Genomic DNA, 26,144 nt, shown 5'->3' on the forward strand with positions numbered 1-26,144 from the left:
TGACATTCCCGAGCAGAGCGATAAATTACCGCCTTGTGCGGTGATTATGTTAACAAATGTTACTAAATGTCAATTCATAAAGATTAGAGCAAGCGGTATGAGGACGGGGAATACTGCTCCCTTGGAAGTAGCGATAAGCATGCGGATTACAGCTAAATCTATGGAGACAGACCTCCCAAGCAGCAGCGAGATTAGCGCACGGAGGGACTCAGGCAGCTTCTCTTGTTACGCCAGCCTACCGACAACCTAGTGCCAGCCTAGTGCGGGAAATCACCGCACTGCTATAGCAACTGTAAACATTTTTATGCAGCCTCAGCTCTGCTCAGCAGATCTCAGCATCACGGATTTGAGGTCTGGATTTCTTCAGTACGGGTAGGGAGGGGTGGAAACTTCTAGTTAGAATGAAATATTCCGATTTTTGAGGTCGGAAATAGGGTTTCCGATCAGAACTCTGTAATCACCCTTTGGTAATCGGATTTCCATCTGAAACTTTGCATACAAATGTAAAAATAATTACATACAAGTTCATGTAAATCAAGTCCACGAATATGCATAGAGAAATCTAAATGCAAAAATTCTAATACCAACGTGAAAAATAAGAATTGAATGCGAAAAATGCAAAACACAGAATCGCAAACTCCAAAAACATCCAAAATCACAGGGATAGGTGTGACGGGCGGCACCCTAAATTAGTATTTTGGGGTCTTTTTTTAATTAAGGTGTTGAAGGGCATTACATTTTTGGTGCCTAGAGGTGAGAAATTGCTAGATGATGGTCTGTAGTAATGAAGGGAGAGAGATGACAACAGTGCGTTATCATTATTACTATTTTTATTATTTTACAAATCAGATGGGTGTGGGGAGCGGAGTTTGGGTCTAATTTAGGCCCGGTTCACATTAGCGGGCGCCGTCCGGAATCGCCGTGCTGGAGCCGGACCGCATGCGGGACGGACGGAACGGACGCACGGCATAGCAATGAAAGCCTATGCGTGCGTTCACATGCGTCCGTTTCGTCCGGACCGGATCCGGACCGGATCCGGACTCCGGCATAAGACCCAACATGCGCTATTTTTTGGTCCGGCTCCTCCGGCAGCCGTATCCGGGGCGGAGCCGGACTGCACCATCCGGCCAATACAAAGCAATGAGAACCGGAGAGCGCACAACACACTGGCTAAAAATCCGGATGTTCTACCCCACTTCCTATGCGGATTGTTGCGGCGATTTTGGATGGGGACACATGGGCAAGCATTTTGGAGTGGAGCAGCAGTGACTTTAAACGAGCTGGAGATGTTGGCAGCATGTTGGAGGTGGAGGTGAGTGCTAAACAGCAGAGGGCCTGATTCCACAGGTCCCCCTTCTGCTGACCTCCCAGACCCCAACATTTTATTTGGTTTGTACTAACTTTTGCCAAACGGATCCGGATCGCATCCTGATGAACACCTGATGCAACCTGACCGGATCCGGATCGGATCCAGATCAGAACCGTACGGTTCCGGTCAGGTCATCCGGTCCGTTTGGCAGAGAACCGCAAGTGTGAACCGGGCCTTAGAGGGGGAGTTAGAACAGGTAGGAGATTGCTAAAATGTTGCTAGGAATCCTTTTACTAGGAAGAGAATTATATTTGGAGTCGCACGTTGCAGAGAGGGTGGTCAGTAGGCGATGGCTTGGATAAGGGGAAATAATTGTTGGCTTTTGCTGACATTATTTTGTGTACAGCTCCAGTGCTGGAAATAATGCTGCTGGACATTCAGAGACAGAATCTGGCACACCGCATCAAAGGAGGCACTTGGACAGGATATTAAGATACTTTCATTTGACACACCTAACACATTTTGAGAGGGAGCGCTCTCTGTTCCTCTGAACCAAACCTCTGATGAGGAGCGAATGTACCCACTCAAAATGTGCCAGGCGTTTCAAGCAAAAGTATATTAATTTCCAATTCAAATGGTACTCTTTGAAATCCTGGCCTCTGATTAAGAGCCTGTTTCCACTACTGCGGAAATCGGGCCAAATCCGCAGAGTTTCCCTGCAGGCAAATCGCACGGCATAGGGGATGATTCTGCCGTCGTCCGAACCGATTGCGTTAGCGTTTCGGGCGACATAGCAGCATTTTTCTGTGCGGGTGGCAGCGAATCGGCTACTGCTTTCGGGATTTGGCTGCATTCTGTCTGAAGAAGGAGGTGTCGCACGCGTCTCGCAGGACACACGGCGGCTAGTGGAACAGGCCCTTAGTAGTTTAGTTCTTTCCTAAAAAGTCTGCATTAGCTGCACCTCACCGTCCTTTGCCAGACTCAGAGACATGGCGGGACTGGAGAACCACTGCCCATCTCCACCCATATTTGTCTACACACGTGCCTCACGCGCAGGCGCAGAACAGGAGAGCAGAAGGCCTCCCGCGCAGGCGCAGAACAGGAGAGCAGAAGGCCTCCCGCGCAGGCGCAGAACAGGAGAGCAGAAGGCCTCCCGCGCAGGTGCAGAACAGGAGAGCAGAAGGCGCGAACGGGGGCGCATGTTTGACCGGGCCACGCAGGTGCAGAAAAGTGTGTCCGTCCAGAATACCGGCGGGGACAACAGGAGGATGGAGCGTCCAGAGAGGACAGCGAGGGAGTGGGGCTGGAGGAAGCCCCAGGTAAGTATACTTACACACCTATTAAACATCTCAGGTACACTTTAACAAGCTGCAAGAGCAGGTATAGTAGGACCACTAGTGAGTCCCTTTAGTCCATGGGCACTGATGAGGTTACAACCTCTAGATTCCCTTTTGCTATGTCACTGCATCAGTCAGTACTCCCAGATCCATGTCTGACCACCAGGGAGCAGGACAGGTTCTCTCATGAAGCTAGGTGAAACATTTGCATCAGGAGCAGAGATTTCAGAGACAGCAATTTTGCACTGTGTGTGGCTTCCTGATGAGGAATGGAGTGGCTGAGCGGTGTGTTTGTCCCAGACTCACAGCCAGCCAGTGTGTTATTGTGCTGAGCTGCAGCATGTCACGTGAGAACATTTAATGAAGCAGAGTAAATTGTTGGGTGCTGTGCAATCATTCCAAATTGGAAGGGGGGGGGGGCATCCTCACAAGTTTGCCTCAGATCCTGCCCTGCAAGGGAGGCATTTTTCAGCGGCGGCTAGTGACCCGGGAATGGTCGGCCTTCCCCTTGAACCATGTGACGGAGCCAGAGCATTAAATTTCAACTTTGATGCCGCAAAACAAACTTCCCGTGTTTTGTAAGAAAGAGAACGGCAGTGACATCTATTTGCCGGGGTGAAGGTAATATTGCTAGTAAGAGGAACACATGTTTCTCAGTCAGATCTCAAAATTTTTTACTGCTAAATTATTTCAGCTTAAATTCCGCTCTTACATTCTATTTACAAATGATATTTTCTAATCTTCAACTGAACAGCCCCCGGGGCAAAGACGAGAGCTGCCTGGCTAATACACTCACACTGGCTGTCTGCTGACTCTGGGGCTACTGTATGCGCTGTCTGCAGCTATTGATGATTATTAGCGATTATTTATTGGATTTGTAAAGCGCCAACATATTACGCAGTGCTGGGCAATACATAGAGAACTGCCATACATTACCGGAAAACTATACACACTGCATAGAGGGCTGCCACACCCTAACAGACTGCTGTACACACTGCATAGAGGGCTGCCACACCCTAACAGACTGCTGTACACACTGCATAGAGGGCTGCCATACCCTAACAGACTACCGTACACACTGCATAAAGAGCTGCCATACCCTAACAGACTACCGTACACACTGCATAGAGAGCTGCCATACCCTAACAGACTACCGTACACACTGCATAGAGAGCTGCCATACCCTAACAGACTACTGTACTCACTGCATAGAGGGCTGCCATACCCTAACAGACTACCGTACACACTGCATAGAGAGCTGCCATACCCTAACAGACTGCCGTACACACTGCATAGAGGGCTGCCACACCCTAACAGACTACCGTACACACTGCATAAAGAGCTGCCATACCCTAACAGACTACCGTACACACTGCATAGAGGGCTGCCATACCCTCCCAGACTACTGTATACACTGCATAGAGAGCTGCCATACCCTAACAGACTACTGTATACACTGCATAAAGAGCTGCCACACCCTCCCAGACTACCGTACACGCTGCATAAAGAGCTGCTATACTCTCCCAGACTACTGTATACACTGCATAAAGAGCTGCCATACCCTAACAGACTACTGTATACACTGCATAAAGAGCTGCCATACCCTAACAGACTACCGTACACACTGCATAAAGAGCTGCCATACCCTAACAGACTACCGTACACACTGCATAGAGAGCTGCCATACCCTAACAGACTACCGTACACACTGCATAGAGGGCTGCCATACCCTAACAGACTACCGTACACACTGCATAGAGGGCTGCCACACCCTCCCAGACTACTGTACACACTGCATACAGAACTGCCATACCCTAACAGACTACCGTACACACTGCATAGAGAGCTGCCATACCTTAACAGACTACCGTACACACTGCATAAAGGGCTGCCACAGCCTCCCAGACTACCCTATACACTACATAAAGTACTGCCATGCCTTCCTGTCCCTCAGAGGAGCTCACAATCTAATCCTTTCCATAGTCATATGTCCATCATAGTCTAGGGCCATTTTAGGGGGAAGCCAATTAACTCAAACCAGAGCGCCAGAGGAAACCCATGCAGACAAAGAAAGATCATACAAACTCCATGCAGATAGTGTTCTGGCTGGGATTTGAACCGGGGAGCCAGCGATGCAAGGCGAGAGTGCTAACCACTACACCCCAGTGCTGCATGAACTACTCAAATGACTTAGGTAATGGAGGCCACACTACTTATGCAGGCAGCACTACGCTGTCATCAGTAATGACGGTAAAATTGCTGAGTGCTACTCGCTACGGCAATCTGACAGCAGGCTGGTGAATCAAGGCCTTTGAAGGGTAAAAATAAGTAAGGTAAGATACTTCAAGAGAAAAGCTTTGGGAATCAATGCCATTAAAAGACAGATATCTACTCACGCAGCGAGAGCAACGCTTTCTGGACGAGAGCTGGAGAGGTTACCTGGAATACATCTTCCAGGGATCTGCATGAATGAGTATTTCAGGTAGACGCCTCAAATTTCCGGTGTCGTCCCCAGCAGTTCTTGCCAAAGCATGTTTATATCAGAAAACATTGAACAAACACTGGATTCATTTCTTATCTATAGGCATGTCCAGGCCCGGATTTACAACACAGAGACCTGTAGGCACAGGTGTCCTGGCACCCTAAACTCCGCCCCTCAACACAGGCCACACCCCCATGTAAAGTACTCTGAACTCTAATCCCTGCCTTATGACACTAACTGTCCTCAGAATCTTACACTCTAATCACTGTCTCATATCATCCTTAGTGACATGAGACTAGAATTAGGGTGTGTCTGAGGTCAGATTTATGAGGCAGGGATTAGACAGTAAGCTCCTAAGGTCAGTGATCTGAGGAAGAAGTTCCGCCTCTCCCACATAAGGCGCCTGTAGGCATGTGCCTACACTGCCTTATGGAAAATCTGGCCCTGGGCATGCCCATTCAGATACCACGAAGATGAGATTTCGGCAGTTCCAATCGGAAATCGTATTTCTGCGGAAATACCGCATTACTGGCACTTGGTAGCACTAGACCAATCAGAAAGTGTAGAGTCAACTCGGAAGTATTTGGCCAATCCGAGAATGCAACAAAAATGACCAAACAAGTGACTCCTCGGAAATCGGATTCGGAAATCCGTGGAATCGATAATCGGCATAGGCGGAAATCAGAATTTCTGCGGAATTTGAAAAATGGCATTTCCGACCAAGCCTACTTAGCTGATCTTTCTGTTGCAGTGTCTAGTTACTGAATGCGGTCCCAAGTCTTTCGCATCAAGCACCTCCTGCCCCGCACATCCGTACCCCTTTGCCACTAAATTAAGAGCGTTTCGTTCTTGCCAGCTGTATGTGGTCCAATGGTGATCGCAGTGAGAATCCGAAGACATAACTGCAAAAGTTGTTTAGGTAACACCTTTACTGAATAACTTGCAAGCTTTCGACACTTTAAGTTTCTTCTAAGTTTCAAGTTGCACTCAGAATACCATATATAACTTTATACGGTTCTAATACAGTTCTGTATCATGACTGAAGAAGAAACTTAAAGGACCACTATTGCGAAAAAAAAATATAAAACATGAAATCACATAAATCAAAAGGGAATTTCGCCCAGAGTAAAATGTGCAACAAATTGCTTTTCTCCTAGGTTGCTGTTACATACAGTAGATAGTAGAAATTTGACAAAACTGACAGGGTTTGGACTAGTCCATCTGCTCATCATGGGGGATTGTTCAGGGATTTCTTTATTTGCAAAAGCACTTAATCCATTCAGTCTAACTGCCGGAATAGTGTGCGAAAGTGTGGTGGTGGTGGTGGTGGTCAGCCTGCATCTTTATGTAGGTCCTTTCGAGGGAGTGCTTTTGTAAAGATCAAATGTAATACATTAGAATCCTGCCTCAAGAGATGGACTAGTCAAAAATCTGTCAGTTTCAATGGATTTTTACTAACTACTAGACGTACCGAAGCAGCACAAGGATCTTCCGTTCCGACGCGATTTTTTGTAAATGCAATTGCGATTCCGTTCATTACAATGAATGGAAATTGCAATGCATTGGCATATTTTTATTTTTAACTATGCGCTACGACTTGCAACGCATAGATGGGTAGTGGGACATCAATGCACTTTTGTGTCCTTATATGTCCATATGCAGTCTAGGCACTCTTATGTCCCTGCGTATCGCGTCCCATCACGTTGCCACAAATCATGGCAAAAAAACGCAAGTGTGGGGAAGCAGCCTTAGGCCTGGTTCACATTTGTGCTAAAAAACGTTCACGGATTGGAAGGGAATGTATCGGAATGGATGGGAACGGATCCAAAGTTAACCCATGGATCAGCTCACATTCCTCCATTCTGCACGATCCCCTGAACGGACTGCTAGTTTCCTCCTGCAGCAATTTTTCCGAATCACTGAGCCCAGCGCAGTGGAAACTGAAGTTTTAGTGCTGCACTGGGGGCAATGAGAAAATGGAACATTTCTTTACACTACTTGTTCTAAATAGAAAAATCCACTTTGGGGTAGGGGGCTGGGGGTATGTGAGAAAACAGAACGGAAGCAACAGAACGGAAACAGAGTGGCAACAGAGTAAAAGCGGATCCGATCAACCGGTGATCGGATCCAGGGCTGGGCCTAGACTTTTTGCTGCCTGAGGCAAACTTGTGGGGAGGCGAATCCCTCCCCCCCCCCCCTCCCTTCCCGATTTGGAATGATCGCAGAGCATCCAGCAATTGATAAATTTAATTTAAATAAAACACTGTTGCTCTCCTGCCTCCCCCTCCTCACTCACTGTCAGACTCCTCACACAGCACAACAAGCTGCTTTTCCCCAACGATGACCTCTTCACCTCACTCACAGTACAAACATGCTTTCCCTGTAATCTCTGCACCTGATGCAAATGTTTCACCTTGCTTCATGACAGAACCAGCCCTGATCAGATCCATTTTCACAGATCTGTTTGCCACTCCAACGCACGTGTGGACCGGGCCTAAGTCATTGGTCAACTGTTGTTGTTTTGCCTTCGGTTTCATTCTTGCAATACCACAAAGTGAAAAACGTTTTATGGGAAACTGTCACATTTACTCATCTCCGCTCAAGACTTCCATATCTTCTGACAAAAAAAAACAAAAATAACGGGAGAGCTTCTGGTCTCCATCACTTATCGCGCACGGTCGTCTTAGCTACGCTTACCTTCCCACAATTCCCTGGCACGCATTTTAAATGTAAATGCTTCTATATCTAATGATCACTTTGGCTTTTTGAAGACTCGTTTAGTGGTCCCAGGAGTGCGAATAAACAACTGGTGCACTATAGCGCGCTTCTGAAAGGGCCGTTACTGCGTCCTCGCCGCTGGATTAAAATAACAGGGACATTATCTCCCTGCTATGCAAAGAAAGTAGGTGATTTCCATGGGGAAGGAACCTGTTCGACGCTTAACTGCGCCAACACGATCCACGCATCAGGAAAATTATCACAGCCAAAGCCTTGCGTCTTATGGGAAATATATTATTTACACGCACATACCGGGGACAGGGAAGGAGGCGAGATACAGAAAGCATAGCCAGGCGCAGTGTTCTTTTGAGTGGTTTCTCTGATTCTGATAGCTATTCAGGTGTTAGTAAGAGCGGTCCGACGGGGCATAAAGTAGTATCCCCTGTTGTGATTGGAATGGAAGTTAGGGGGCGCTGTGGAAGGCAGCGTCCATTAATACACAAATCCGTAGTTGGTTGCTAAAGAGACTAAATGACAAAATAATTTCTATAAAGAATTCCTCTCTGCTCTAGAACATTTCTTTGTTACAGCTGATACAAATCCTAAAATAAATCTGCTCTGTTTCTACTTCCTGATTCATGGAAGCGTACATATTATTAACAGCCTGTGCTTTCAAATGGGCTTATCTGCTTATCTGCCATGGCAGTCGCGTGACACATGGGAGAGATCAAATTACAACTAGTGATTATACACAAATGAGGGAGAATAACACAGGCTAAACTCTTTAAATACATACAGGGTGCATTTCTGTCATGTTTTCCTTGTGTCCTGTGCAAGAGTTCAGGTCCACTTTAAAGGATACCCCAAGTGACATGTGACATGTCGAGATAGACATGTGTAAGTACAGTGCCTAGCACACAAATAACTATGCTGTGTTCCTTTTTTTCTTTCTCTGCCTGGAAGAGTTAAATATCAGGTATGTAAGTGGCTGACTCAGTCCTGACTCAGACAGGAAGTGACTACAGTGTGACCCTCCACTGATAAGAAATTCCTCTTTTTATCTCTTTCCTGCTCTCAGAAGCCATTTTCTGCAAGGAAAGTGTTTTATAGTTGTAATTTCTTATCAGTGAGGGTCACACTGTAGTCACTTCCTGTCTGAGTCAGGACTGAGTCAGCCACTTACATACCTGATATTTAACTCTTTCAGGCAGAGAAAGAAAAAAAGGAACACAGCCTAGTTACTTGTGTGCTAGGCACTGAACATACACATGTCTATCTCATCATGTCACATGTCACTTCAGGTATCCTTTAAAGATGGAGAGATATTTCTGATTTTGTTTTTCTGGCTTTCATTTTGTTTATATTTTTCTGCGTTTATTTCTTTATTCTCCTATTTTGCTCCCTCTCTGAAAACAGCCTTTTTGTTGTGCATTATTTTAATTTAAATCTTTTAGTGCATGATTCTCGGCGACATCTGCAGTAATCCATGAATCCGATTTGGCTTTCTGTAACAAATAGATAAATAATGAATAACAAAAATGCATGGGTGCCTCCGAATTTAATTATAAAGGAAGGACCATTAGAATTTCAGATCCCGGGCAGAACGGCGACGCCGATTGCTATTCTCACCACGCCGCCATCTGAAATGACACGGAGCAGAAGTCACCCAACAAGATAAGAAAAAGAATTAGATTGGTTTGCAGGAGACGAGTGACACCTTTCTCTGTTCATCTCTAAGCTTCACACGATTGTAATTTCACTCTGTTTACTGGACCAGAACAGCTGAATAATTTATGTATAACTACAACTACCCAGATCCGATTGAACAGGGGTTTAAGACATAAAGAGAACCAGTCACACATTTATATTTGTAATAGCCAGACCCTGCACTCTGATGTACCTGGGAAGGTATTCTCAAGCCAGCAACTGTGTTTTGCAGAGTCGGATCATCCACAAGGCAAACCTAGGCAGATGCCTGGAGAGAGTCTAGGGCACATGTGTGGAACTCCAGAAATGAATGTGTTCCACCTGATGGACAGCACCTTTCCTGATTCAGAACTATAAATTCATTTGAGCTGTATGAAAACTGTGTGAGGATCTCGTCCTTTGTAGGACCGGTTTGACATACCTGCTCTAGGGGCATAGTGGATGCTAGCCCCCACCAAATCATACTTTAAAAAAAGCGCTATCTTGCCTAAGGCCCCATTTTATCTTAAAGGACAACTGTGGCGAAAGGTATATAGAGGCTGCCATATTTATTCCCCCTTAAAGAGGAGCTGTTAGGTATAAGGTCTCAGAGAAAAAAAACAACACATATATCAGTAGCTAAATATTGGCTGTACTTACATTACATATGCATTTCACTGTCCACGTTTGGATTTCACAGAATTTTTATATAGTATTTGCAGAGATTGATGCTCCTGACAGCTCATGGCAGGTTCCATGTTAGTCTGTCTTGTCTGAAGCCAATTGTGAGGTCATATCCTCCCTGCTTCCTGATTGACTATTCTTTAGCCCTCCCAAGTTCCAGTCCTCAGACACTCCCACCAGCCTCTGGTCTAACAGGGCACTCAGAGGGGGGTGATCATGTTGTCAGTGGAGGGTGCGGGCAATCGTCCTGGGGAGGCTGTCAGATCAACAGAGGTGAGCCGCTTTAGTTCTATACTGGGAAGTCCGGATCTTTTCAATGATCGAATCAGATCATTGACAAGATCCGGATCTTTGAACCGAATCTGTGAATCAATTGCAGCAGCGTGAGAGAAGCTGCAGTTCCTGTTTCTTCCAGACATCCACTGTGAACCGAATCTCGGATGATGAGACTCACAAAAAAGATCCGGATCAAAGATCCAATCTTTCATGATCCGGACAACACTACTGTGCAGTGAATATTAACTAGCCATGTGGCCAGGAACAATAGCGGACTCCTGCAGTATACTGTAATGCAACATGTGCACTGTGAACAGCACATTGATTTTTCAGTGCTGTGAGTTGGGCTGCAAGTTACAGGCTGCTGTAACATGAGCCTGTAACTTCCCACTGTAAAAGCAGCCTTAGGGCGGGATAGGGAAATGAAGGGGAGAACCAAGGGAGTGCAGTAGGGAGAAGAAGCAGCCTTAGCATGCTCTGCAGTATCTGTTTTGCAGGCTGCAGCCTGCGGCCTCCTTAGGAGCTTGGGAATAAAGAGGATTGGTATTCAGCAAACAACAAAGTAAGAGAGATTTTAAAATTCAGTATTGCCAAAAAGGCTTCCTTCTAAACTGTTTAACACAGGAGAATAGAGGTATCAATTAGCTTTTGTAGCCTAACAGTTACTCTTTAAGCAACACCAGTTGCCTGGCTGTCCTGCTGATCTATTTGGATGCAGTAGTGTCTGAATCACACCAGAAACAGGCATGCAGCTAATCTTGTCAGTTCCGACATTAATGTCGAAAACACCTGATCTGCTGCATGCTTGTTCAGGGTCTATGGCTAAAAGTATTAGAGACAGAGGATCAACAGGACAGCCAGGCAACTGGTATTGCACAAAAGGAAAAAAAATTAGCAGCCTCCACACAGTTGGCCTTTAATCCTTTTCTTGTGTTGTCTCCTGTTGTTCTAAAAAGAGATTCAATTTTTAATAAAAAAACAAAAAGCGTTCTGTAAAATAAGTGAGATGTTCATTATTTTACCTCCAGCCTGGAGCTGTTGGTAACTAACCATCTGATGTTCGGTAAAACGGACAGGCAAAGGAGACAGCCCGTCCTCTACCCCTTCATCCATTGGTACCGATGTACTGCCGGGCGAGACTTCATCATAAAGTAAAAAGAAAAAACACACCGCAAGAGCAGGGCACATTCAGGCTTCTTTTACACTACAAGGTGCATTTTTGATTCCAATTTGCGTTTTTTCCCCTGGATGCTAGTTCGCTAGCTAACACAAGGGGGAAAAAAAGCAGAAAAAATGCAGCATGCAGGATTTTTTATTTTTTTTTAGCAGACTGCCAGAAAACTAATAACAGTACTACCCTCTGTACAGTAAAGGCTGCCTGATGCCTTTGCCTGGATGGCCTGTGCCCAGGAACTGTCATGGATGCGATCAACTGATCCTGTGGCCCTGCCACTTCCTGTTTTTTCCCTATAATTTTGCCTGCTTGAAGAACTCTCTAGTGTTGGCGCAGAATGGGCACATAAGCCAACGAAACCAGCAAACGTAAGTTACAAAGAAAAACACTCAAAAATGTCATTATTTCCATCTGTAAAACCTGAAGCTGTTCACAGCCAATTTGGAAGTTTCATATTTTGAATGATAAAAACAGTAAAAAAATATCATAAAATAATGTGTAAAAGAAAAGCATTCTGCCAGCTATTTTTTTAAACGCAAGGTCGAAATGTACTTTAGCCCTGAGGATTAAATATGTTTGTAGAAAGAAAGATTTCTGTAGGCTGAAGTGACCATGATAATCAGAGGTTATTTCCCCCAACCTTGCACTGAAAATCGATTTGCGAAGCATTACATGAATCCATATTAAGCATTCTGCAACATAAAGAGACTACAGAAGCGGATTCAGAGCGATTTCTCAGTCCTTGCAGCGTTGTATATGAGCAGTTAGCACGCTGATGACTGGATAGCAAGGAAACACCACATTACATACAGTGGAGGTGGTTCTGCCTGGCAGGCACATGTATGGTGAAAGGGAATTTGTATGCTTGATGTTTGCAAAGCATGTATAGCTCAGCTGCAAGGGCACCGCCATGGACACCGGGGGCAGGAGAGGTGGTATATGCTTACACATACCTCCCAACTTTTTGAGATGAGAAAGAGGGACACTTAAAGAGAAACTCCAACCTAGAATTGAACTTTATCCCAATCAGTAGCTGATACCCCCTTTTACATGAGAAATATAATGCTTTTCACAAACAGACCATCAGGGGGCGCTGTATGACTGATTTTGTGCTGAAACCCCTCCCACAAGAAGCTTTGAGTACTGCGGTACTTTTGGCAGTTTGTTACAATGTAACAAGGTTTACAGACAGGAAATGGCTGTTTACAGCTGTCCTCAACTGCCAAAACAGCTAGCAGCAGCTACATCACCTGCCCACAGTAAAAATGTCACCATGTAATAAATGTCAGAATGTAAATTAGGGAGAGGAAAGATTTTACAATGAGCAAACACTGACTAAATCATTTATACATAATTTTGGTAAAAAATTAAGCACTTTTTTTACTACATTATTTTCACTGGAGTTCCTCTTTAAGCCACGCCCCTGCAACACCCCTGATCACATCCCCAACACACCCCTAGTCACGCATACAATAAATATTTCATAAGAAAAATATGTTGTTTTATAATTCAAACCACACTGGTCCTTTCCATCCTGGTTCATTTTCCTCCATATTAACATTTTAAAATTAGTATTATATCACTTTAAAGGATGTGAATAAAGTTTAGAGTCAAACACATTTTTAGTAGATATATATATATATATATATATATATATATACATAGAAAGAGGGACAAAGTCCTGAAAGAGGGATACAAGAGGAGGAGAGAGTGACAGAGGGACAGGGCTCCCAAAGTGTGACTGTCCCTACAAAAGAGGGACAGTTGGGAGCTATGGCTTACATACAAAGCTATACTTACAGTCCCTGCCATAAATATGAGGAGCTACACCTGCTATTGCTGGAATTCTGTTTTGTCCCCACGTTTATTGCCTGATGAAGCGGGCTCGGCCTGCGAAACGCGTTGCACTTTTGGGGTACCATATAATAAATGTGATTGCTACTTTTCAGACAGTCTTTCGTGTCTGCTTTATGGAGGTAAGTCCACCACTTCCTCCAAGCAAATTTTAAATGTTTTATCCACTTTTATTCTGCTGGCGCCTCTGTTCTCCTACTGCAAAATCGTGTCCACCCCTGGTGGAGGGGTGATCTACCCCTCTTTCTCATCTACAGAGAGCGACTTCTTAGCCCTGAGTGAGGACAGGTCTAATATCCTCACCTGTTTGTACAGTGGTTGCCTGTGTGGTAACCCACGTTTATGAGTATATTCTTCTCACTGATTTGCCTTACTTCGTTTATGTTTTAACATACTACACTATATTGGGCTCTCGGTTTCTCTACATTTTATTGCCATAAATATGTTGCTTTTCTAGGTTTCAGCCACACCCCCACCAGATGAACAACATCGCTTGCTGGCAAGTTGACAGGGGTGCTGCTAAGGTTTTCTGTGGCCCCAAGCGACAAATAATTTGCAGTGCCCCCCACCCAACTGAAGGGAGTCACATGGCCTTGATCCTGTGCCAAATCTCACCGCAGACTGCTTAGCTCCGGTCACCATAGTTACTTCTGACTGCCACCTCTGACATCATGAGAGGCATTGGCCGAAAATAACCATGGTGACAGGACGAGAAGCTGGCAGCAGGAGAGAGGTGAGATTTGGGGCATGCTACCGATGGCAGAAGGGGACGGGGGCCGCGGAGCACAGGGCAGCCCACCAGGGACAGCGAGGCCTCCTCTGAAGTAAGGCCCCAAGTAAGGCTGGTCTTGCTTGTACCCTGGCGGCGCCCCTGCAAGTACATTGGCAATGATGCCTGATGTTGTACCAGTTCAGATACAATTAATAAACTGAAGGACTATTGTGTCCCAAAACTTTGCCTTGTGTCTGCTTGAATAAAGTTATCAATTACGTTGAGTCAGTCTCCATGCATTGCTTATGGATTAACCTCCCTGGCGGTATGATTATTTCTAGATTTTTTTTTCCAAAAGCAGTGCAATTGTTTCACAAGCTTTAAGACCCTAATAATCATATCACTTGATAGATCTGTGGCAGCCCTACACATTCCACACCTAAGATGGATCCAACTCGGGATTACTGCTCTGAGCTGTGGATTTCCATCCCGTGCCTGACTCGGGGTTACCGCTAAGGAGGTTTTAAGAAGGGCGTGCTGTCAATCAGCCTGAAAACCTTGAGCACTGCAACCACTAATATTAGGCCTCAGGGCCAGGCCGAGGCAGAGAGGCTCCAGCCTCAGAGCGCAGTGTAGGAGGGGCGCACAACTCACTCAGCTATCATTCCCCTATTGTGTTTGAAGAAATAAATAAGAAAGGGGATACATGGCAGTGACTGCAAGCCTGATAACTAGAGATTAAGGTGTTGGGGGGTGGGGAGCCCTGGGGAGCCTCTTAGTCTAATAGCAATCAGTGTGTGACGGCTGGGGTGGAAGGGATGGAGGGGCGCACAATCAGTGTGTGATGGCTGGGGTGGGAGGGATGGAGGGGCGCACAATCAGTGTGTGATGGCTGGGGTGGGAGGGATGGAGGGGCACACAATGAGTGTGTGACGGCTGGGGTGGAAGGGATGGAGGGGCGCACAATCAGTGTGTGATGGCTGGGGTGGAAGGGATGGAGGGGTGCACAATCAGTGTGTGATGGCTGGGGTGGGAGGGATGGAGGGGCACACAATCAGTGTGTGATGGCTGGGGTGGGAGGGATGGAGGGGCACACAATGAGTGTGTGACGGCTGGGGTGGAAGGGATGGAGGGGCGCACAATCAGTGTGTGATGGCTGGGGTGGGAGGGATGGAGGGGCACACAATGAGTGTGTGACGGCTGGGGTGGAAGGGATGGAGGGGCGCACAATGAGTGTGTGACGGCTGGGGTGGAAGGGATGGAGGGGCGCACAATGAGTGTGTGACGGCTGGGGTGGAAGGGATGGAGGGGCGCACAATGAGTGTGTGACGGCTGGGGTGGAAGGGATGGAGGGGCGCACAATCAGTGTGTGATGGCTGGGGTGAGAGGGATGGAGGGGCACACAATGAGTGTGTGACGGCTGGGGTGGAAGGGATGGAGGGGCGCACAATGAGTGTGTGACGGCCGGGGTGAAAGGGATGGAGGGGCGCACAATGAGTGTGTGACGGCTGGGGTGGAAGGGATGGAGGGGCGCACAATGAGTGTGTGACGGCTGGGGTGGAAGGGATGGAGGGGCGCACAATCAGTGTGTGATGGCTGGGGTGGGAGGGATGGAGGAGCACATTTTGAGGTCTCAGCCTTGGGTGCTGGAGGACCTTGTCCCAGCTCTGTTAGGCCTAAACCAATAATGTGCACCCTGGCATAACAATAGCTCCTGCAGCCCCTGCGCTGGGGGAGGAGGGGGAGCCTGGGGGCTATGGGCGGCCTGGAATGAATGGACTATTAGTACATGGAAATATTTGAATAATTTTGTTACCTCATTTGAACTGAAGAAGTCATTTGTATAAACAATGAAATCGGGAAAGAGTTGCATAATGTATCTGTTTTGTATTGGTTTTATCTATGTTAGGAGTAGTGACAGTCTGTATACATTGTAAGCGACCTTGTCATTTATACAAATGTTACAGAATGTCCTTGTAATAACCAACTGTCTCGGAGATGGAGCAGTGTACACTTTAATACAGGGGGCTTTTTTGCATGTTCTACCTGTTATTGTTTAAATTCCTTAAAGAGACTCTGTAACAAAATGTTTAGCCTTATTTCTTCTATCCTATAAGTTCCTATACCTGTTCTAATGTGCTCTGGCATACTGCAGCCTTTTCTAGTTGCACTGTCTCTGTAATAAATCTTATCTTCTCTCCTCTGTCGTCTCTGTCGGGCTGAGGCTGGAATGTGTGGAATGTGCAGCACTGCTTGTCATTGGCAGAAGCTTTACACACCCTCTCCAAGCTCTGCATGAGTCACACAGTAAGCTGTTCTCAGAGTGGTTAGAAGCCATGTTTTTTGTTTGTAAACACTGCATAAAACTGGCAATTACAAGCCAGGATCGCAGCAAGGAGTGGCAGAAACAGCACAGAGGGGCCCGGGAGAAAATAATGAATAGAATGATATGCTTTTTATTGTAAGAATTTTACAGTACAGACTCTCTTTAATAAAAAACAATTTAATGAGAAACAGGTAAAGAGAGGGGTTAGAGAAGAAGGGGGGGGGGGGTGTTAAAGGGCCATTATTGCTAAAAAAAAAAAATGTGTAAAAATTAAAGTGCATGTGTAAAAAATTGGCTTTTTCCACATAGTAACATGCACTATAAATGACATTTTCCTATGTTGCTGTGTCACTTACAGTAAGCAGCATTTTTTTTGTAGAGATCTGACAAGTTCTGGATTACTCCATCTCCTCATGGGGGTTCTCAGGCTGAACAGCATTTGCTCAGTCCAACGGCTAGAATAGTGTGCAAATGTGTGGGTAGCCTGGCTGGCATCCTCCTTTCCATGGAGTGCTTTTCTAAAGAAAATACTAAGAATCCTCTGTGAGGAGATGGACTAGTCCAAAGCCTGTCAGATCTGTCAGACAGTAATTTATGATGCATTTTACTGTTGGAGACATCTACATTATATATGTATGCATTTTAAATTTTGCAACTTTTGCAAAAAAAATTTTTGTGACAGTGGTTTTTAAAGGAGAGGTTAGTGACCAAGTTAGTGATTGGGTAGGCAGGGGGGTTAAGATTAAGTAGGTAAGTTAGGAAAGTTAGCAAAATATTGTGAGTTAGTTAGTCACCCTGATATCCTGCAGATATGGTTCTGAGAAAGTAGGGACAAATGATGGACCAGTCATTGCCGGCGCTACCATATGGTCAAAGGGGGCAATTGCCCTATGGCACCAACATCCATAGGTACCCCCAAGTGTCTGCCACCACATCACCAAAATTACCTCCCCCCCCACCCACAGCATTACGGTGGCAGTGGTGACACTCACCTCCTCCAAGTTCCAGGCGTTGCAGGTCCATCTGTCTTCGTCTTTAGTGTTGCTGCTTTGCACTTCCTGTTTTTCCATTCAGGCTCTAGTGTCTGTTGTGAGGAACAGGAAGTGCAGAGCAGCAGCACTACAGAGAAGACAGACGGACCTGCAATGCCTGGAACTCAGAGGAGGTGAGTGTCTGCCCGTCACCACTGCCTCCATAAGGAGTGGGGGTTGTTAGGAGCACATCTGACTACTATATTGGGTGGAGGGAAGTGTCAGGGGAGCCCTGAGATCAGTCTATCTGTGAGCAGCTTTATACTCCTCTGAACCTGCATAGTGACAGCCACCATAGACTGTACTGCAAATAACAGAAATGACTTACCGGGATCGGGGATAATGAGCTGAGCGAAGGTCTCAGCCGTGCCGGCCTCGTTCTCTGCTATACACTGATAATAACCTTCATCAGACTTCACAAGACCCAATATCCTGAGATTGCTGCCTCCCTGCAAGAAGCAAAAAATGAGTCATTAGGAGGAATCTGGGAGATAAAAGGAAAATGACCTGCAGTGACTCACTCCTGGCTAGATAAATACAACAATATCTTTCCTAATAACACACCCTATCCTCCTCTCCGACTGACTGCACCGCGAGCACACAGACAACTGTGGCAAACATCCAGTGCATCATGGGAAAAAACTGCCACCGTCCTTCTTATTGACGTCTTATTGATGACAATTGCAATCAACATTTTTGGGGGCTTATGACTTCTTCTTAGGTTGTTTTTGCTATCTGCAACCTTTCTTTCACTTGCTGTCTCACTAGACTACTTCCTGTCCCAGAGACCTTCAGGGCTTTATTGTGTTGCTTGGTGGTCATGGAGACAAAAAGGGAGGTTGACAAATAAAAACTAGACAAAGGTCCTAATCTTTCTCTGATATAAAAACATATTTTAAAAATTGCTTGGATAAATGTACCCAATTCCTGTTAAGAAAGTAACTTGGGAAAATTCTCAAAAAAAAAATCCATAATAGTTTCTAACCATACTGTCCAAAACATAATACTTTGAGCTTTAGGTAATCTGCACTACAAGAGTAGGTATGCATGAGAGCAAATCATATCTGAAAAGGAACCTGAAGTGAGAAGTATATGGAGGCTGTCATATATAAGCTGCATGCGTGTGTGATTCAGACACTACTGCAGTCAAAAAGGGCGCCGCCATAGGCACTAATGCAAACATTGGCTATTGGGCGCCGAAAGCAGGAATTTGGGTGCCTGATAAATATCGTTTTGAAGATTAGAACGCCATAGTTTTGGAAATTCTTGTAATTTTGAGAGCATTATAACATAGTTTTTAAAAATATGATCTTTTCGAAAATTAGAAAGCTATAGTGTTTAAATACTTTTGTCTTTTTTATTTACAAATCGTTATGAAGCTTATAAGGTTAGAAAGGGAGGTTTTGGGGTTAGGCATCGGACGGGAGGGGGGGGGGGGGTGGGTTTCAGCATCGGAGGGGGAAGGGTTCTGTGTGAGAGTAGAGTTAGGTTTAGTTTTAGTAAAATATTGGTAACATTCACCAATGTTTTACTATCATCATTACCACTGTAAATGTTTTTCATTTTCATTTGGCGCCCAATTCACTATGGTATTTATCGTTGAGACTTATATCAGCTTCACCCGGCGCCCATTTTTCCTTGCGCTTCTATTTCATGCATGCAGCAGGAATGCCAGGTAACTGGTATTGTTAAAAAGGAAATAAATATGGCTGCTGTCATGTCATCTCAGTTCAGGTGTGCTTTAAGTGAAGCCCATGCTGTGCTGATATTATTAAGCCTGGTGATGATCCAGGCTACAGACGCGGAATGACAATTTTAATAACTGGCTGCTCTCAGGTCCTTGCTGTGAGCGGGATGAGCAGTGTCTAGGAGCGATGTACCGCGTGAACCTGTCATCGTCTCGTTGCCGCCGCAGTTTAAGTCCTCTTTATGCTATGGCACCTGTGGGAATTATAACCGGAGCAAAAGTTTAATCGAAAATGTTTTGCTCGCGGGCAGAGCTTTCAAGGAGGAGATAAATGTGTGGCATCCCGTCACATCTGAACCTTTTCCAAGAAACTCCGGCTACGCTTTAACTAAGTACTGAGCCTGATTCCAGACGTGGGGGAGAGGCCCGGAGAGCAGCGCGGCGCTACCTCCGGGGAACGGCGGCGGCAAATCAAAATCAGCTGTCACGCCAAAATAAAACGGCAAGCAAGCCGGCACAACTAACATTAGCACTACTTCCCGTTTCTGCTGTTGCTCGGGCTTCCATCATGGTCTAAAAGAGGACTCCGGAGGCATTCAGTAAACTTTATGATCTAGTTATATTCGTTTTTGCGATTCATGTTAAACGTCTCAGTGTACTTATACCTCAAGCACTCCTTGCTCCGGATGCATGCGTTGTTTTGTCAAATAAGACAAATGACTGAATGCGTGCATGAAAAAAGGGCGCCGTGAAAAAAGGGCCCGACTTATTTACGAATTTGGCGCCAGGTATTAACGAAATTGATAACCAGAACCATCGTTGTCAAGCTTTATTAACGATATTTACTGTTGCAAAAAACAAACGAGATATAATAACGAATAAATATTAACGTTAAATGTCGGTACGTTTTTCGCCGCTATTGCTTAACCCAACCCTACCCTCACACAGAACCCTCCAACGGAGGTGCCTAAAACTAACCACTCCCCTAGTGGTGCCTAGCCCTAACCACATTCCCCCCCCCCCCCGGTGGTGCCTAACCCTGAATACCCCCGGTGGTGCCTAACCCTAACCTCCCCGGTGGTGCCTAACCCTAACCTCCCTGGTGGTGCCTAACCATTCCCCCTGGTGGTGCCTAACCCTAACCACTCCGCTGGTGGTGCATAACCCTAACCACTCCCCCTGGTGTTGCCTAAAACTAACCACTGACTAGGTGGTGCCTAACCCTAACCACTCCCCCTGGTGGTGCCTAACCCTAACCACTCCCTCTGCAGAAACACCCTTTTACATATATTATCGATAATACCTTTGAAAACGTAAAATCTGTGCTTATTAAAGAAATAATATGACAAAAAACTATACCGTTGTAAACTTCTAAAACGAAAACTACCTCAAAAACTCTAATGTTCTAATGTTATTAACAAAATTTTTTGCGGCACCCTTTTTTCTGCTTTTTTCGCCGTGTTAACGATAATTGCATTAAAGTCTATGGCGGCGCCCTTTTCGTCCACCCCCAGCAGGCGCCCCTTTTTCCTGCTACCGACTGGTTAGCATCCTTATTACTTGTTTACCAGATACAAATAAAGTGCCACTGTATGTAAACGTAACTCATAAAAATGCACAGGAGTTAGTTTTACTGCGAACAATGGGAGTGAGTGACAACCTTGTATCTTGTATTGCATTATTGATCACAGCCTCTTTATGGGGCATTGTTGTACTGCGTCGTTATTTCACATTCCATAGTGGAAGTTTGTTACAAGTTTTATTGTGTTATTTTGACATGCTGTGAGCCCAGCTGCACCGTAAACAAGCGGGCCCCCCTGGCCATGAGCGCCGGCAGAAATCACCGGAGCCCACGATATACACAATTTACAACCAATCGAAATGGGCTGCTGCTAGTGTCACTTTTTTTTACGTCACTTATTTCTTAAAGTACATCTGAAGTTACTTACCTCAGTAATGGGGAGACTCTGGGTGGTCTAGAGGCCACGTACATTTAAAAAGGGTGCTGCAGTAATTTGGGTGCTGGAGATACCCGTTAGTGGTATATCGGTAAAATTACAGATATTCTACTATTGGGAAGTGGTAATTGTCAATATCTGCAATTTTTACCAATATCTTACTATTGCGAAACCTAAGCCTATTCTCACACGAGCCCTCCCTCTACCAATGGCCTAACCCTAATCGACCCCTCCTGCCGATGCCTAACCCTAACTGTCCTCCCTCCACAGCAAAATCCTGCCAATTATTAACACTTAATCTAACCCTATGCTCACTCAAGTCCTCTCTCTACCGATGCCTAACCATAACCAATTTACACGCCGCAAAATCCGCCGATATCCATGCAGTCTTTACTGCTGCCGCACACGATTTCCGGTGACTAAAATATTTTGCTACCTGCTATAACCAGGCACCGACAATAGCTTCAATTTACATTTTACTGACGGAGTTCCGGCGCCCAAATTACCGCGTTGCTATCTATATGGTGCCTATTTTACCAAGATCCTACTCTGGCAGCCCAGCGTTCCAGCATCCTCTTGTTCTAGAATAGATACACCCCGCCCCCTTCTGTATACATAAATTGTCTCCATGCCATAACGGACACCTTACACTGTTTCCTTTAGCAGCTGCCCATTTAGCTATCCATAGTTTATAGCCAGGCACATAATTGGCCGCCTCCAGGGGCCTAATTACAGGGGACTGGGATCCAATTACTTCTTCACTCCCTCCGATAAAGTGGTCCATCCTTCAGATCAGGTAATTTGGCCAGGCTATGAAGGTCACAAAAGGTAGGCATGGGGAAGGTTGTAAACATTGGCAGGTCCCATCAAAGTTTTGCTGGGGGGGAGGTTGATAACTATAATGATTTATAGTTACACCCCTGTCCGTCTCTGGGCCTAACTGGCTGGTAGGTGCTGTAGTGTGGTGCAAAACAGGTCAGGCCTGTGCTGCCTGGCGAGGCTGTCTAGAGGTATTTAAATCGCAGAAAGTATTAGACTGAATACCCAAACTTTTCACACCTCACTTTTATTCTATTTCATCGCTGTATGCAGCCAGTGCCACCTGCCTACAGTTCAGCTACACAGAGCAATCCCGCAGTCTTGTACAGAGCAGCAGGTGCCGCGTCTGAGGAAGATGAGGACAGAGACCAGAGGTGAGCGCTTTTATTAAAAGCCAACATCATCTAAAGCACGGAGGGCGAGCAGCCGTATCAAAAGAGACACTTAACTTTTACTTTAATGTACACAACTTCAGCGGGCTCAGAAGTGCAGGAACATTTGATTTCTTGTAAAGGGCACAAAGTTTGGACGTGATTGAAGGTCCAACTAAACTCAAAATAAAACGAGGATAGCAATCGTGAGGAAGAGAAAATAAGCGAACAGAATGAAAAGCCTATAATTTGCTATAGGTAGCATTGGAGGCTCACTGTCTCATCCCCAGCCCAGTGTCCCCTTCGCTTATGTCTCTAACCCACAACTCTAGGTTCTAGACTTCTGGCCTGTAGATGGCACTGTGCTACTTGCCTTTCTTATAAGATGATCTGTACTGCTGTGTGTAGTTGCTTCCTGCTGATGCTTGCTGGAGACATGGAGGGAAGTACTGCTTAAAGGACACCTGAAGTGAGAGGGATATGGAGGCTGCCATATTTATTTCCAACTCCAACCTGCAGTCGTCAGAAGCACCCCACGATGCCGCCTCGCTGTGGCCAAGTCGCTACTTGGCCACAGCGAGGCGGCATCGTGGGGTGCTTCTGACGACTGGAGGTTGGAGTTGGAATGTCCACAGGTTCATGTGATATGTTTTAAAAGATATTTTATCTTGTACGTAGATTTTTATCTTTGCTATGAAGTGATTAAAGAGGTTAATGCACCAGAGAGCGCTTCTACATTTTTGTCTGCCCCTCCTTAAACACAAAACTGAAGCCCAGCTAGACCCGTATCACTTTCCTTATAGGGCAAATAGGTCAACCGACGATGCCATTAACATCTGTCTGGAACTTGTCAACAATCACCTTGACAAACCAAATTCATATGCCAGGGTCCTCCTCCTCGACTTCACCTCGGCGTTTAACACCATTAGCCCCCATATAATACAAGATAATCTGGCTGAGCTCGGGGTCCACCCCACCCTACAACTGTGGATCAAAGACTTCCTTACAAACAGATCTCAGGTTGTCAAGCTGGGCTCCACCTCCTCGCAACCAAAGATCATCAACACCGGGGCCCCACAAGGCTGCGTCTTGTCACAATACCTGTTCTCCCTGTACATGAACAACTGCAGATCCTTGGCAGATTCTGTCAAGGTAATACAATTTGCAGATGACACCACTATAGTCGGCCTGATCTCCAACAATGACGAGCAGGAATACCGCCAGCAGGTTGACAGGATCTGCCACTGGTGCAGGGAGAACAAGCTGGTCCTCAACAATGCAAAAACCGTTGAGACTATCATCAACTTTAGGAAGCACGCCTCCACCCCGCCTCCACTGCACACTGGAGGGATGGTGGTGGAAAGAGTGCCCGGTGTACGCCTTCTGGGCACCACCATCTCCAACACCCTGAAGTGGAAGGCAAACACTGTCTCCACCCAGAGGAAAGCCCAGCAGAGGCTCTACTTCCTCCGCCAACTGAGGAAGTTCGGCATGTCCCCAAAACTCCTGAGGAGCTTCTATACCGCAACCATTGAATCTGTCCTCTGCTCCTCCATCCTTGTCTGGTATGCTGGCTCCACCGATAGCGACAGACACAAACTACAGAGGGTCATCAGGTCAGCGGAAAGGATCATCGGAAACCAACTTCCAGCCCTGGACTCCCTCTATAAGGCCAGACTACGCTCCAGAGCACTGAAGATTGCAAACGATCCCTCCCACCCTGGCCACCAGTTTTTCAGTCAGCTCCCTGTGGGGCGGAGGTATCGGAGGTTTCGGTCCATGGCGACAAAGACCACGAGACACAAAAACAGCTTCTTCCCCTCAGCGGTAAATTTGCTGAACGCGATAAACTCTGCTCATGCCCTCCCCCCTTAGGCTGCCCCTGTTCCTCCACGCTGACTTTTAGGCATGTAACCCACCTGGTCAGGGAAAACTATGATCTATGGTTTATGCTTATGTGATGAAGTGATGGGATTGGTGGTTTATGGTTATGTTTATGTGGCTTATGGTTATGTTTATGCGATGAAATGTGTCTACTATGTTCTATGTCCTGATGTCTCTTACGTTTCTATGCATACGCCCTGTATCTGTATCTGTTGTGCCAAGCCCAATTCCGGGCACGACCCAGTCGTGCTTGGCGAAATAAAAGCGATTCTGATTCTGAAATGTTTTAAAGCTATAATGGCTGAAAACTGAGAAATAATGATTTTTTTCATATTTAAAATGTGTATAAAATAAAATAATTCTTAGCAAAAAGTAATACCCAAAAGAAAGCCTAATTTGTGGCAGATAAACAATATATAGATCATTTTGTTGTGATTAGTAAAAATAAAGTTATTGGCTAATGAATGGGAGGAGCATGATGTGAAAAGTGCTCTGATTTTTAAAGAGGAGCTGTCAGCCATACTATCTCAAAAAACAACAACACGTATATAAGTAGATAAATACTTGCTCTAGTTACATAATATATATATAATTGCACTGTCCACGTTTTGATTTTAGTGATTTTTCTACAGTAAAAAAAGAAGAGAAAATCCTTCTTAGCATTTCCCATTTTAACTGTGGCTATTTTGAAGCCAATCCTGATGTCATTTCTTCCCTTACTTCTCTCTGCCTGATTTGCCCGCCCTTCAATATAGAAAGTGCATTGTCTCAGCATGAGAAATATTGGCCAATGAGAGAGGAACAGAGGTGTGGGAGGGGAAAACAAGAGGGAAAGAGGCTTCGGCCAATCAGGCTGCATTAGTTAAGTCTGAGGGGAAGAAGAGAAGCAAAAAAGGACAACCCAGCATGCCCTGCAACTTCCTTTATGTGTGTGAGAAAGCGTGGAGGAGCCGCCGCCATGAGCCAGCGGCAGGCGGCTCCTTCCGCGCATAGTGAGCCTGCACACGGAGAGGCAGCCGCCTCCTCTCGGTATGAGGCGGCTGTCTCCGTGCAGGGCTCAGCGGAGCGCGGAGAAACCGCCGCGTTGGACGCGGCGGTTAGCGCGCATACCCCCACTGCGGAGACACCGCAGAGCGGGGCTGCTGTGGCTGGGACTCGTAGTCCCTCTAGATTTAGAGTGACGCGCGCGCGCGCACTCAGGCAGGATTTATATTTCAGTCAGAAGTGAGTCAGCTGGTCAGCTGACTCTGACTCCACTCCTCATTGGTCCAGCACTTAGGGAGGTGCTGGGAGTACAGATAGGTATATATACTGCTAGCTGGTCATTTCTCTGGTGTCTGGCGTTGCGATCACATATGTGGGAGCACCCAGATCCGTAGTCAGATCCGCAAGTGTGCCGGGACCAGCTGGAGCTGTAATCCTACACTAAGCTAGATTCTGTTGATAGCTAAAGTACTAGTTTGATTGTGATTATCTGTTATGACTTTTTGCCTGCCTGACTATCCTCCTGAACTCTGACCTTGTACCTCGATATTTCTGATACTCTGTTGCCGAACCCCGGCTCGTCCTTAGACTCTGTTTCTGCCTCCTGATCTTGTACCTCGATATTTCTGATACTCTGTTGCCGAACCCCGGCTCGTCCTTAGACTCTGTTTCTGCCTCCTGATCTTGTACCTCGATATTTCTGATACCCTGTTGCCGAACCCTGCCTGTACCTAGACTCTGCCTCTGCCTCCTGAATCTGTACTTTGTCGGTTCGTGTGTGTACGACCTGGCTTGTCCGACCTCGAGAACCGACCTTACCCTTGGAGGCGGTTCCTCGTCCTGTCAGTGACA

The 26,144-nt window shown here is 46.0% G+C and overlaps 1 protein-coding gene across 7 annotated transcripts in view; it reads right to left on the reverse strand.

Moving 5' to 3' along the window:
• Positions 1-26,144, reverse strand: part of DCC (DCC netrin 1 receptor) — a 1,000,213-nt gene that overhangs the window by 385,422 nt on the left and 588,647 nt on the right. For all 7 annotated transcript variants that reach the window (XM_068251343.1, XM_068251342.1, XM_068251341.1 and 4 more), the window contains one exon: positions 17,918-18,038. In XM_068251343.1, coding sequence (XP_068107444.1) covers positions 17,918-18,038 — 121 coding nt within the window. The remainder of the gene's footprint in view (positions 1-17,917; positions 18,039-26,144) is intronic.

The sequence above is a fragment of the Hyperolius riggenbachi genome, chromosome 1, assembly GCF_040937935.1.
Source record: "Hyperolius riggenbachi isolate aHypRig1 chromosome 1, aHypRig1.pri, whole genome shotgun sequence".
NCBI lineage: Eukaryota > Metazoa > Chordata > Amphibia > Anura > Hyperoliidae > Hyperolius > Hyperolius riggenbachi.